The sequence below is a fragment of the Sorex fumeus genome, unplaced genomic scaffold (assembly GCF_029834395.1).
Source record: "Sorex fumeus unplaced genomic scaffold, SorFum_2.1 ptg000006l, whole genome shotgun sequence".
Lineage (NCBI taxonomy): Eukaryota > Metazoa > Chordata > Mammalia > Eulipotyphla > Soricidae > Sorex > Sorex fumeus.
Genome location: NW_026606063.1, coordinates 48,288,942 through 48,303,684, shown reverse-complemented (window position 1 = coordinate 48,303,684; position 14,743 = coordinate 48,288,942). Strand labels below are relative to the sequence as shown.

Genomic DNA, 14,743 nt, shown 5'->3' with positions numbered 1-14,743 from the left:
ATTTGATTTAAAATTTTATTTGACTATTTTTTCTCAGGGAGATTATAGACGTAATGGATAGTTAATTGGGATCAATATATTGTGAATTATTAACGTTGCATTTCCTGTACTTCATATTGAAACCATTATTTTTATTTGGTAGGCTCATAGCTGGCAACCTGGAATAAAAAATCCATACCGGGGTGTTGTAGTATGGCCTGTTCCTGAAAACATTGAAATCACTGTAACACTTTTTAAGGTAAGTTTTTATAAGTATACGTTTTATTATATAATCACATTGTAAAATGGCAATATTTTACTTTTTTTTTTTTTTTTTTTGCCACACCTGACAATGCTCAAGGGTTAATCCTGACCCTGCACTCAGGAATTACTCCTGGCGGGACCATATCAGATGCCAGGAATTGAGCACCGGGTCGATTGCATGCAGAGCAAGCTTCCTGCCCACTGCCCTATTTATTACTCAGGCCCCGACTGTTTATTGTTTTATACATTTGGATACAACCTAGCATCTTTTTTTTTTTTTAAATGTATCACCGTGAGGTACAGTTATAGACTTACAAACTTTTGTGATAACATTTCAGTCATATAATGATTGAGTACACATCCCTCCACCAGTCCCCATTCTCCACCACTAATGTTCCAAGTATCCCACCCCCCTCGCCACCCCCCTCAACTCCCCCAGTCTCACCCTGCCCCTCATTCCCGTCTCCTCCTGTCTCTCCCGCTCATCTCTTCACACTTCCATCTTGTTGCTCTGCTCTCTTTCTCCTCTCCTCCAACACTCCTCTCACTAACCCACAGCCCTATGGGCCCATGCTACATGTCTGGTAGCAAAGTCAACATAAGAAAGCCGTTCCTGACTTCCCAGCAGGTTCAAGGGTGGAAACACCACCTAGGAGTATTCCAAAGCCCTTTCTGACTGTCCATGGGCAAAATACCTTTTTAAGGTGTTTTTCTCCTTTCCTCAGTCCAATATCTCAATCAACACCTTAGTTCTACTTCTTAATATTAGTTATTTTGTATGGACACAGTAAGAGATACATTGAGGCTTGTAGAGCAGCCCTCCTGGGAACATCTTACCAACTACAGTGCTCAGGCCAGATTAATCTTTCCTAACCCTAGCAGGGTCCGAATCTAGTTATTACTTTTTGGATCATGACAGCAATTTGTCCATGACCAAGCTCTTAACTTATAGTTAAGCATTAGTCACTTTGGCCAGGCCCATCTCGATGCCAGGGTAGAAACATAGCTCACCACTTGCCCTGGGTCCATCCAGCCCGTCGTCGGGACTCTGCTTTTGGGGTGATAGGAAGCAAGGGCAGCTGAGGCTTAAGTTGAGAGAACAGATATCCAGGTGGTAAATATCATTGAGAGTAATTAACTCCCATGTTACAAAAGCATAGCATTAACTGTCTTCGTGTGCCCATACAGAAAGGACATTACTCTGAATTAACTATGCAAAGGACTTAAGGAGAAGAGAAAAAAATATTTACAAGTCAACAGAGCACAAAGAAAGAAGTTACAAATAAACACAGAGGAATGGGAGCACTGTGATGGGAGTAACCCAGTAAACCTCAGCTCCCTGAGGCAAGGCAGAAAAGACAAAACCAATGTTATCCTTCAGTCTATTTTCAGCATGCAATTTCCATCTCAAGGGAGCCCTCCAAACATCATTTACTTAGTGTTCCCTCCTCTATACCAGCTGCCTTTTCCCCCAGCATGTGAGGCCAACTTAGTATCTTTTTTTTTTTAATTGAATCACCCTGAGGTGAGAGAGTTACAAAGCTTTCATTATGGGTTTCAGTTATACAGTGATCCAACACTCACCCCTACCCCTCCACCAATGTACATTTCCCACCACCAATATCCCCAGTATCCTTCCCCCTACCCCGCTCCCCACACCTCCCCTTCCTCATCCTGCCTCAATGTCAGGCACACCTCCTCACCCCCACCCTTTGGACATTATGAGTTGCAATATAGATATGAGAAGCCATCATGTTTGGTCCTTATCCCACTTTCAGTCCTTATCCCACATATGTCCTATCCAGAGTGACCCCTTCCAACCATCATTGTCATAGTGGTCCCTTTTCTATTTTCTCTGTTATCCTTTTGTGTGTGTGTGTGGGGGGGGTGGGTGTTTGTGCTTTGTATTACATAGTTTTATTTAGTCACTGTGAATGACAAGGTTACAAAGTTATTCATAATTGGGTTTAAGGTATACATTGTTCCAACACCAATTCTTTTACCAGTGTCCACTTTCCTGCACCAATATCCCCAGTTTCCCTCCTATGCCCCAGCGTACTTCTATGGTAGGCACTGTTCCCTTCCCTTCCCTTCCCTTCCCTTCCCTTCCCTTCCCTTCCCTTCCCTTCCCTTCCCTTCCCTTCCCTTCCCTTCCCTTCCCTTCCCTTCCCTTCCCTTCCCTTCCCTTCCCTTCCCCTTCCCCCTTCCCCCTTCCCCCTTCCCCCTTCCCCCTTCCCCCTTCCCTTCCCTTCCCCCTTCCCTTCCCTTCCCTTCCCTTCCCTTCCCTTCCCTTCCCTTCCCTTCCCTTCCCTTCCCTTCCCTTCCCTTCCCTTCCCTTCCCTTCCCTTTCTTCTTTTTCTTTTTCTTTTTTTCCTTTTAGGCGCTGTGGTTTGTAATACTTTTACTGATAGGGTATCCTGCATATCTTTTTTCCTCCTTTCAGGTCTCAGTCCTTGTTCAGTGTGATCACTGTCCTCTATCATTGTCATAGTGGTCCCTTACCTGACTTGTTACCCCTCCCCAACATTGGCAAGATGCGTTCTTAAAGATCAGTTCTCCTGCTCTTTGTTTTTGTGGTCTTTGGGCATTAGTTATTCCCCATCTGTCTAACCTAGTATCTTGCTGTATATCAGTTTCAGGGATTTATAACAATGCTAGTGGATTGTATAGTTTATAAGGTCTAAAGATTTGAGAATTCTTGAAACTTGTTATTATTAAAATCAGTTTTTTTTTTTAAAAAATCCATCAAGTTCTTTATTTATTTTGATTTTTTTGGGGTCACACCCAGCAATGTTCAGGGGTTCCTCCTGACTCTGCACACAGAAGTTACTCCTTGTGGTGCTAGGAGGACCACATGGGATGCCAGGGACTGAACCCGGGTTGACCATGTGCAAGACAGATGCCCTACTCACTGTACTATCACTCCAGCCCCTTATTAAAATCAGTTGTAATGCTTCTTTTGCTAATTCCTACATCCTACCCACAGGAAAATTTAAAATGCATTTCCTATGAGAAGCTTGGTTTTGTGGCATTTTCAGTTTTTTGATACAAATATACCTTGTATACCATACTTGATTTGTTCAGATATTTGATTTAAGGATAAATAAGGAATGAGGACTCTCAGGGCCAAACTAGGCTGCCAAAACGAAGAAGGACAAAAATGACTGTCTGTACTTTCAATGAATGTACTCTGGCATCAGATGCATCCATCAAGGACCTGATGGTGCAAGCACGAAAGATCAAGTACGACATAATTGGTCTGACCGAGATGAGAAGGCATCAATCACATCACGCTGTTTTCGACACTGGAGAAGAACCATTCCTCGGAACATGTGACAAAAGAGGCGTCAGTGGTGTCTGTGTTCTTGTCAACACGAACTTGGCCATAAACATTGATTCATTCAAATGTCTAACAATCCGAATTGGACGATTACACTTGAATATATGTGGCTCACTGCCGGCAGTTTCTATCTTCGTTGTCTACGCACCAACATCCAATTATGATGAAGGAGAAATTGAGAAGTTCTACATGGAACTGGAGAAGTTCTATAAAGAAGACCATACCTTCTACAAGATCATTGTCAGTGATTTTAATGCCAAGATAGGACCGAGAAGATCAGCCGATGAACTCCACTTCGGGAACCATGGCCTAGAATGTAACGAATAGGGTGAGAAACTGTCTGAGTTCATCATGTCGAACAAGACCATCCATGGTAACTCACAGTTCCAGAAGACCGAATCTAAACATTGGACATGGGAGTCTCCCGGTGGATGGTTCCACAATGAAATTGACTGCATCATAGTCAATCACCAGTCTTGCCTGACTGATGTCGCTGTTGTCCCAAAATTCCAAATGGGATCGGACCACTGTCTCCTTCGTGCAAAATTCTACTTCACGGAGCAGGGAGAAAGGGCTGCAAAGTTTAAGAAGAGAACTCCCAGACCGTCCACCAACTGGGAGCTCTTTGGCACTATTACAGCAACAAGGGAAGATGCCATCATTGTACCTAGGTCGAGAAGTCAACATGACAAATGACCTGGCACCTGAGTTGTGCAGAAGGAAGAGAGCAACTTGGAACTCCTTCAAGAGCATCGAAGAAATAGCTGAGAGGATGAAGAACCTCTGGCTCGGGGCACATCTCTTCAATTCCACTGTTCTTTCTGCATTAACATACGCCTCAGAGACCTGGGCCATACGAAAACAGGATGAGAACGCTCTCTGGGTCTCCCAAAGAGGAAATGAAAGAGCTTTGCTTGGAGTATCACACTTCACTCAAATGAGAGAAAGAATACAGAGTTCAGACCTTTGTTAACTATCAAGAATAAGGGAAGCTGTCTTGGTTTGCCCAGGTGTCGAAAATCAGATGGGCTGGACACATAATGAGATTTGGAGATGACTGCTGGACTAGAGCCATTACCCACGGATTCTACAGGATGTCAAAATATTGCATGGCCACCCATCTACGAGATGGTCAGACTTCTTCGTCAAGACCCTGAACGATCAGTTTGAGGCTCTTCATGTTCCTAGAACGAGCAGACCCCATTGGGCTACACTAGCACGCAACAGGGATGAATGGACATGTTGCTGGCGCCGGCTCGAGCAAATCAATGAGTAACGGGATGTCAAGTGATCAAGTGATCAAGGAATGAGACAGAGAGTGTTCTTCCTTTTTCTTCTTTTTTAAGGAGAGTCAGAATCTTCCTATTATCCTTCAGCCACGGTTTTAGACTCCTCTTAATAAATTCTCCTTATTCATTTCTCTTCTATGGGGATTATTCTATAAGATTGGTTAACCAAAAGCAGGTTAACTTCAGAAAGACCTTTGTAATATTTTATTGGATAATCATTTCAGCCCTAAGGTTATGTAATTGTTCCCATTTTCCTGATTAGGAAACAGTGAAACTTTTCACTTGCCTAGTCATTGTTGTGTTTTCTCTTAGCCCTTTTCCTCCTTCTAGAGTATTGCTTTGAGGCCCTCCCCTTGATCATTGATTTGCTCGAGCGGGCCCAGTAACATCTCCATTGGAGACTTGGTTGTTACTGTGTCTGGCATATTGAATATGTCACGGGGAGCTTGCCAGGCTCTGCCATACGGGCGAGATACTATTCTTCAATAAAAATGACTATGAGTATAGATTACAACAGCATGATCTCTGACATGTTTTAAAGACTTTTAAGTAATCTCTGTGTAGTTTGATTTAGTCTGCTGTTTATATTAGTAATGCAAATTATGAATATATACTTGGGTATATTACTTGACTTGGATATACAACTTGAAAAAAATGATAAGAAGGGTTTAGAATAGAGCTGTTAAATGACAACCTTGTGTTTGGGGAAAGGATTCTGCTGGATGATTGGTTCTGAGTTTAAAGTGACTGTTGAAATGTGTTACTTAGAGGATTAAGAGATAAGTGTCATTAGAACAGAGCCGCAACCACTGTAACAATGATAGATGGAAATGATCACTCTGGACAAGAATTGGGTGCTTGAAAGGGGGTAAAAGGGATATACATGAAAACCTTTCAGTAACAGTATTGTAAATTACAGTGCCTAAAAGGGAAAAAAAGAAAAAATTGCCTGCCATGTAGTGGGGCAGGAGGGAAACTGTGGACATTGATGGAGGGAAGTAGACACTGGAGAAGGGATTGGTGTTGGAACATTGTACACCTGAACCTCAATCATGAATAATTTTGGAATTCACAATGATGCAATTAAAAATTAAAATATGTCAGTGTTTTATTTCTTATAATTTAATCAGAAGTTTATTTAGCTTCCATGCTTTTTTTTTGAGATTTGAGTCAGATTGAAAATATCTTCTAATAAATGAAAGCAAAACCCTTTTAAGGAGTTCGAAGAGGATAGTGAAAATTAGAGATTTTCTCTACTGAGGTGGTTAGAGAGTAGACAGTAGAATGCAAAGAAGAGTTAATTCAAGCTAGAATGAATTTTCATTACAAATGCTTTCATCTAGTCAATAATATATAGTCAATTATTTAGATACACTCTTTTATTTTGGTTTTTGGAGGATGCTTGTGGGCTTCTCTTGGCTTGTGCTAGATCGGGAAAGGGTGCCTCTCCAATGCTTCAGTGATCATACTCTGCCAAAGATCAGACCCCAGACAAGCAAGATGTACACTCAGTTCCTTGAGCTATCTCTCTGGCCTTGGGGGTTGGAGAGATAGTATAGCTGGCAGGACGCTTGTGTTGGGTGCTTGCATTGTATGTGGCCAAATTGACTTTGATCCCTGGCATCCTATATGGTCCCTTGAGCACCGCCAGAAGTGCAAAGTCAGGAGTAACCCCCGAGCATTGCTTGTTGTTGCCCCCAAACAAAACAAACAGAAAAACACACCAAAACCCCCAAATCCTCTCTGGCCCTGGATATGTTATTTTAAACTGTCTGAAAAGAAATATCCTTGCTCTTTTGCATTTCTTTTACTGACTTTGATTTGTTGATTTGGCCCTTCTTTCATATGAAATTTTTCTTTCAGGTAATATCTATATATGTATTTGTAAAAATGTTTCATCTACTTTGAGAATGTATATTTTATACAAAGTACCTTTTAGTATTTGTTAGTTTAATAGCTATATATTCATCAATGAGAGTCTCTTTTGTGCTAGGTACTTGTCTTGGTCCTGGACAGTAGGTGATTAATATGAACCAAGAGGCCTGCAAAGATAGTATAAGTCACAAGGCACTGCCTTGCCAGTGACTGACCCCAGTTTGAATCTCTGGCATGATCCATTCCTCCGAGCACCTTCAGTGGTCACTGTTGAGCACAGAGCCAAAAATAGCCTCTGAGTGAGGCTGGAGTAGCTCAAAAATCAAATGGGAAGGCTGGGGGTGGGGAGTTGGGGGGGGGGGGGGGAAGAAAATAAGAACCAATAATGTGGCTGTAAATCAGAGGGACTTAATTGGAATCGCAACAAAGTTTAATGCTTATTTGTTGCTTATGTGGAAAGTTACATTTTTGAAGTCTTAGTTTCATGTTCTGTTAAATGGGATTAGGAATGGTAGCTGTTTCATAACTTCCATGATGATTAATACAATAACTCGGCAGTGTGTGTGTTCACTAACTATTCAGTATTACTCTTGAATTATACTATCTGTGCTGAAGTTATGCTTCATTCCTCAAGAAAATGAGGGTAAAAGGCAGGTGGAAAGCATTGATAGATGTCTCCTGTGTCACATTATATTGCTTGTCTCTTATTTGTGCCCTACAATTTATGGAAAGTCTCCTTCAATCTTTCTTTACAGTATTCTATCTCCTTTAACCTGCTTCATAGCAGAGCCAGGCTTGAAAAACAATCCCAATGACTTTGACCATTTATTATTCCCCTACTATGTTACATAAAGTGCTTTAATTTTTTTTTTCTTGGTCACACCTCCAGAAGGTATTCAGTACTTGCTCCTGGCTTTCCTCTCAGGGATCACATCTGGTGCTGCTTGGGGGACTACAGGGTGCCAGGGATGGAATCAGTTGCATGCAAGGCAAAAGCCCTACTCACTGTGCTATTACTCCTGCCCTTGCTTTTTATTGTTATTGTTGTTATTATTATTATTATTGTTTCTTGGCCCACACTCCGCTGTGCTCAGGGATTACTCCTAGCTCTGGCACTTGAGGATTTCTCCCACTAGGGCTTGGGGGACCTTATATGGTGGATATCAAACTTTGGTCAGTCCCATGCAAGGTAAGTGCTCTACTTGGCTGTACTCTCATTTCGGGCCAATTAAGTGCTTTTTTAATAGTTTTATTCAGTATCTCTAATTTATTTTAAATTTTTAAAAATTATTTATTTTATTGAACCACTGTGAGGTGTAGTTACAAAGTTGTTCATGATTGAATTTCATTCATATAATATCCCAATACCCATCCCTTCATCAGTGTATATTTCCCACTACCAGTGTCCCTAGTTTCCCTCCCACCCGTTCCCCCTCTGTTGGTATGCTCTTTTCTTCTGTCTCTCTGTCTCTCTGTCTCTCTGTCTGTCTCTCTCTGTCTCTGTCTCTCTGTCTCTCTCTCTCTCTCTCTCTCCCCTCCCTTTGTTTTATCATTTGTGCTTTAATAATTACATGCACCAATAAGGATAAAAATGCAGAATTTGTTAATATAAAACAGTGATTTAAATATAGAAAAATTATGCACAATATAAAAGAATAGACCATTCAGTGTTTTCCTTTAAAAAATTCATGAAATCTAAAAGCCAAATTGTTTGTACTTTTTTTAATAATTAAATTGACTAGAATGAAAAAATGCATTTCCACTTTTCTGGTTTTTTTTGTTACAGGATCCTCATGCAGAGGAATTTGAAGATAAAGAATGGACATTTGTCATAGAAAATGTAAGTTAATAACTATTTCCGTTTCCTCCCACTTTTTTAAAATATGCACTTCTAAGATACATTAGCATTTTGGTGGTAGCAGGAATTTTTTCTTATGAAAATTTAAGTGGTTTGTGTGGTTTCTAACTTTTTAAATGAGATGATATGCAGCAGCAGAATTTTTGTTAACTTTTTGTTAAAACTACAAAAGTTAAAATACTATTCTGTTTTGGGCCATGTCTTAGTCATCTTTTTTTCTGTTCAGGATCAAACTTGGTACTTCTCACATAGTTAATATTCAAATGAACATTTTTTACAAATGGCTCAAAGGCACATGAAAAAATGCTCCACATCGCTAGCCATCAGGGAGATGCAAATCAAAACAACAGTGAGCTATCATCTCAAATCACAGAGACTGGCACACATTCAGAAGAACAAAAGCAGCCAGTGTTGGCGTGGTTGTGGGGAGAAAGGGATGCTCTTTCACTGTTGATGGGAATTCCAACTATTCCAGCCTTTTTGGAAAACAATATGAGCATTCCTTCAAAAACTAAAAAGTGAGCTTCCATATGACCCAGCAATACCACTTCTGGGAATATATCCCGAGGATGCAAAAAAGCACAGTAGAAATGACATCTGCATTTGTATGTTCATTGCAGCACTGTTCACAATAGCCAGAATCTGGAAACAATCTGAGTGCCTGAGAATAGACAACTGGTTAAAGAAACTATGATGCATCCACACAATGGAATATTATCCAGTTGTTAGGAAAGATAAAGTCATGAAATTTGCTTATAAGTGGGTGCATGGAGAGTTTCATGCTAAGTGAAATGAGCCAGAAATAGAGGGACAGACATAGAATGATTGCACTCATTTGTGGAATACAAAATAATATAATATGAGACTGACACCTAAGGACAGTAGACGTAGGATCAGGAATATTGCTGCATTGTTGGACGCCTGTCTCATGAGCTGGGGAACAAGGCAGATGGAATAGAGAAGGGATCACTAAGTCAATGATGGTTGGAGGAATCATTTGGGATGGGAAGTGTGTGCTGCAAGTAGATAAAGGCCCATACATGATACCCTCTCAGTATCTATATTGCCAACCATAATTCCCAAAAGTAGAGAGAGAGTATGGGGAAAATTGTCTGCCATAGAGGGAGGGGAAAGGTTAGAAAGGGTTGGGGTGTACTGGGGACATTGGTGGTGGAGAATGCATTGGTGGAGGGATGGTTGTTCAATCATTGTATGACTGAAACTCAAACGTGAAAACTTTGTAACTGTATCTCATGGTGATTCAGGAAAAAAAGAAAACACATTTTTTTTTTTAATTTTTAGTGAAACACCATGAGGTACAGTTGTAGATTTACAATTTTTTGTGCTTGGGTTTCGATTATACAATGATCAAATACCCATCCCTCCACCAGTGCCCATTTTCCACCACCATGGATAATATCCCTCCCACCCCCATCCCTCCCATCTCACCCTGCCTCTGTGGCAGGGCAATCCCTTGTGTTCTCTGTCTCCTTTTGAGTGTTGTGGTTGGCAAAAGAGCCTTTGAGTGACAAACATGTTCAGTCCATAGTCTACTTTCAACATGCATCTCCCCTCCTGGGAGGATCCTCCAAACACCCTTTATTTGGTGCTCCCTTCTCTATCTGAGCTGTCCTTTCCCCTAGAATGCCTGGCTGGCCTCTAAGCTATGGAGTAATCCTTCTGGTGTTGATCTCAGCTATTCTTGGGTATTAATCTCATATTTTGTTTCTTTATATTCCCCAGATGAATGCAATCTTTCTATGTCTATCCCTCTCTTTCTGACTCATTTCGCTTAGTATGATACTTTCCATGTTGTACCACTTGTATATAAATTTCATGACTTCATCTTTTCTAACAGCTACATAGTACTCCATTGTGTAGATGTACCAAAGTTTCTTTAACCAGTCATCTGTTCTTGGGCATTCAGGTTTCTTCCAGCTTCTGGCTATTGTAAAGAGTGCTGCAATGAACAAACAAGTGCAGATGTCACTTCGACTATACATTTTTTCCTCTCTGGGATATATTCCCAGGAGTGGTATTGCTGGGTCAAATAGGAGCTCAATTTCTAATTTTTTGAGAATCGTCCATACTGTTTTCCAGAAAGGCTGAACCAGTCGACATTCCCACCAACAGTGAAACAGTGTCCCTTTCTCGCCACATCCGCGCCAGCATCGGTTGCTTTTGTTCTTTTGGATGTGGGCCAGTCTCTGAGGTGTGAGATGGTATCTCTTTGTGGTTTTGATCTGCATCTCCCTGATAATTAATGATGTAGAACATTTTCTCATGTGCTTTTTTGCCATTTGGATTTCTTCTTTGAGAAAGTTTCTGTTCATTTCATTGCCCCATTTTTGGATGGGGTTGGATATTTTCTTCTTGTGGAGTTCAGCTAGTATTTTGTATATCTTTGATATCAACCCCTTGTCAGATGTGTATTTGGCAAATATCCTTTCCCATTCTGTAAACTGTCTTTGTATTTTGGTCACTGTTTCTTTTGAGGTGTAGAAGCTTCTTAGTTTAAGATAGTCAAGAAAACACATTTTTAACTTTTGAAATCCTTAAAAATCTATCCTTTATTCATTTGAATTAAGGGATTCTAGATTGGTGCATTAATAAGCACGCCTTCAGTTAATTCACATGTTGCATCATTTGCAGTGACTAAGAGGTGTATAGTAGGTATTCAAGAAGTTTTAGGTGGGATGTAGGGGAAAATAGACACTGGAACTCTGATATTACTAGTATGAGTATGAGTCAAGCCATAGGTCTATCACTTTATAAGCTGTCAGTTCATGGTTAGCTTCAAAACTTTTCATTCATAAATTTACAATTATGAGGGTTACATAATTTCAATGTGTTAGCTGTTATCTTTTGTCACTATTTTTGTCATTATTACCATGCTCACCATTAGAGTTCCAAAATATATTTATAACATACTTTGAAGCATATTCTTGAATTCTATACCTGATTTTGTTTTGTATCTTGATTAGAAAAGGAATCTTATGCTTTTTCCAGAAACGTGGTAGCTGATTTATATTTCCCTGATGAACTATAAGACTTTGGAGAGAATTCGATTCAGGTCCAAGCACAAGTGGGCGAATTCTAATGACTGGGTATAAAACCAGTATCATTGAGTTAAAAATTCGCACTTACTAACAGTTCTTGTTTTTCAGCATAGTAATAGATTTGAAAATTAAAATTAGAGTAGCTGTTGAGATTTTAAAAATAAGAAAATGTAGACTTTTTAAAATTGGTCACAGTCTCAAAAGCTAGCTTTCATTCTAGTATCAAGAATTTCTTCCTAGTGATAATCTCTTGGCTTTCAATACTTATAACTTATATATCTAAAATCTCTACTAGATTGAGACTTTAAACAATTAATTGTATTTGGGCTTTAGTTAATGTTAAAAATTTGTAAAGGTTAACTTTATTTTGAAAAGTGTTCTTATTGCACAATTAACCTAGGATGGAGGACTGCCAGTTGAAATTTCCAAAGAATAGATTATGAACTAACCTCAAAAGTACAAAACTGAAAGGCAAAAAAAAGCTTTATTACAGAGATTAGTTTGAATATAAAGAAATTCAAACAGATAAACTGTAGGGAAAATCTCTTTTGTCAAATTTTGTTACATATTTTATAGAAATATAAAAAGACCAGAAGAGAAATATTAAAACTTGGAATAAATCAGTGAAGTTTAAATGGGTCATGAAATATAAAGGTGTATTTTTTAGTACCTTTTGCACATTGAGGTATTTTTTCACAAGTCAGGGAATATGTTTATATTCTTTGTATTTAAAATATTATCACTAACAATGTTGGGTCTTTTGTTGAATGAATGTGATATTGAATGTGATCAATGTAGAGAGAGAGAGAGTAAAGTGGAAATCTGCCACACAGGCGAGGGGTGGGGTATACTGGGGTTCTTGGTGGTGGAAAATGTGCACTGGTAAAGGGATGGGTGTTTGATCATTGTATGACCAACTGAGAATTGAACTGAATCTGTGACTGTTCTAACGGTGATTCAATAAATAAATAAAAGAAGAAAAGAAAATATTATCACTGAGAGATAATACAGTGGGTAGTGTGCTTGCCTTACACATGACCGACCCAGATTCAACTGCCAGAAAAATATATTATTATTTAAGCATTTTGATTTTTATTCTTTGCTTTTATGCTCTGTGAATGATTATGGTTTCTAGAAATCTGACAGATAAAGGAGTGGGCCTTGGTAAAATGGCAAATTTTAAGCACAAATTCTTTTTTGTACTTAAAAAAATTTTTTAATGCATTTTTCCAATTATTTATTGTTAGGTTAGAAAAAATGCTAAAAATAATTTAAAGGACTTTGAACTATTTATTTTGAACTATTTATAAAGCCAGTATTTTACATGAGTTATCACTAGAAATTAAAATGTATCGTATTTAACTATTTTAAATGTTGTACTCTTAGTTATATAGTGGAAAGAATACCACATTTGTGGAGATTCTCAGATATCACCATACTTTACAGTAGCTAAAAGATGTTATGTCCTTTGTTTTTCTGCCATAGATGTATATTTTTTGAGGAGGTGGTGGAGGGAGCTTGAGCTGGCAGTGTTCAGGGCTTACATCTGTTCTGTATTGAGGGATCACTCCTGGTGGTACTGGTAGATCATTTTTGATGCCAGAATTTGAACCGGGATTGGATGGATCTGTGCAAACTGAACATCTTAACTCTTGTACTATCTCTTCAGCATTCTGCCTCATTGTCTTATGGGAAAAAGAAAATTTTTCCCTTTCATATGCTATAGAGACAATATGAACTTTGGATTGAATTATAAAGTAGGCCCTCCAGTTGATGATCGATTTGCTCGAGCGGGCCTAGTAACGTCTCCATTGGAGACTTTGTTGTTACTGTGTCTGGCATATCGAATACGTCACGGGGAGCTTGCCAGGCTCTGCCGTGCGGGCAAGATACTCTCGGTAGCTGGCCGGGCTCCCCGAGAGGGGCGGAGGAATCGAACTCGGGTCGGCCATGTTGGCTGCGTGCAAGGCAAACGCCCTACCGCTGTGATGACTGCTGACTTTGAATAGATTCCTTTGGAACTCAGTATTTTTATCTAAAGTGGAGGGTTTCTGCTAAGTAATCTCATAATTTTTTTAGGTTTATGATTGCTTTAGTTAATGGAAATATTTTTGTAAAGTGTAGAAAGTTACCTATCTATACTTTGTCTTTATATGGCTTTATAAAATTGAGGTTTTGTTATAGTAGTGTTACTGATGATTTTTCATGTACCGTACCTAGCACCATACCTAGCACCAGTTTACTCTCCTCTCTCCCTCAAGGACCCTAATGCCTCTCCCTTCCTACACCTGCCTCCAGCTCACTTAAGTGGCCCAGTTTTGTTTTGTTGCCTTTGGCCATTTGCTGCTATTTTGTTGTTTATCTTATGAGAGTTTATTCTGTCACACTGCTTATCCTCTAGTTCCATCCCTGTTGTGGTAAACATGTAAATTTAACTGGGGAAATATTCTGCTGTTTATCTCTGTATCAATCATAACTTTATTTGCATAGTGTATTTTATGTTGCAGGTGCTTTCAGTAGTACATATTTTTTTTAAAAAAAATGAGTGACTTAATGATTCAGGTATTAACAGATAACCTCAGTTAACTGTTATAAATTCAATAAGGATTATCCTTTTTAAGAGAGAAATTACGTCAGTCAGTATCCATCAATTATATTGAAGACAAAAATTTTAAAATAGACTCTAGTGGGGATGAGTTGATGTGTGTATGATTTTTATGTCATGATAGTAGTTCTTATGATCAACCTCTACTTAATCACAAGATTTACATGTTTCCATCTTGTTTGTAAATATCCTGTAAAAGCCCACATGAGTGAGTATGAAAAGTAGATATTCTGATGCATTCATGTACCTCTGCTTTCAAGTGTGAATTTTAAGGTGGGTTTGAAAATCTATTGCAGGGACTGGAATGATAGCACAGCAGGTAGGGTTTTTGCTTTCAACGCAGCCGACCCAGGTTCGATTCCCAGCAACACATATGGTTCTCCCCCTACCCCCCAGCACCACTGGGAGTAATTCCTGAGTGCATGAGCCAGGATTAAATGCTGTGCATCACTGGGTGTGACCCAAAAAGCAAAA

General features: G+C 39.3%; 1 protein-coding gene across 6 annotated transcripts in view; it reads left to right on the top strand.

Annotated features, from left to right (window-relative positions):
* Positions 1-14,743, top strand: part of EHBP1 (EH domain binding protein 1) — a 365,545-nt gene that overhangs the window by 79,659 nt on the left and 271,143 nt on the right. For all 6 annotated transcript variants that reach the window (XM_056127059.1, XM_056127052.1, XM_056127043.1 and 3 more), the window contains exons 4-5: positions 143-238; positions 8,534-8,587. In XM_056127059.1, coding sequence (XP_055983034.1) covers positions 143-238; positions 8,534-8,587 — 150 coding nt within the window. The remainder of the gene's footprint in view (positions 1-142; positions 239-8,533; positions 8,588-14,743) is intronic.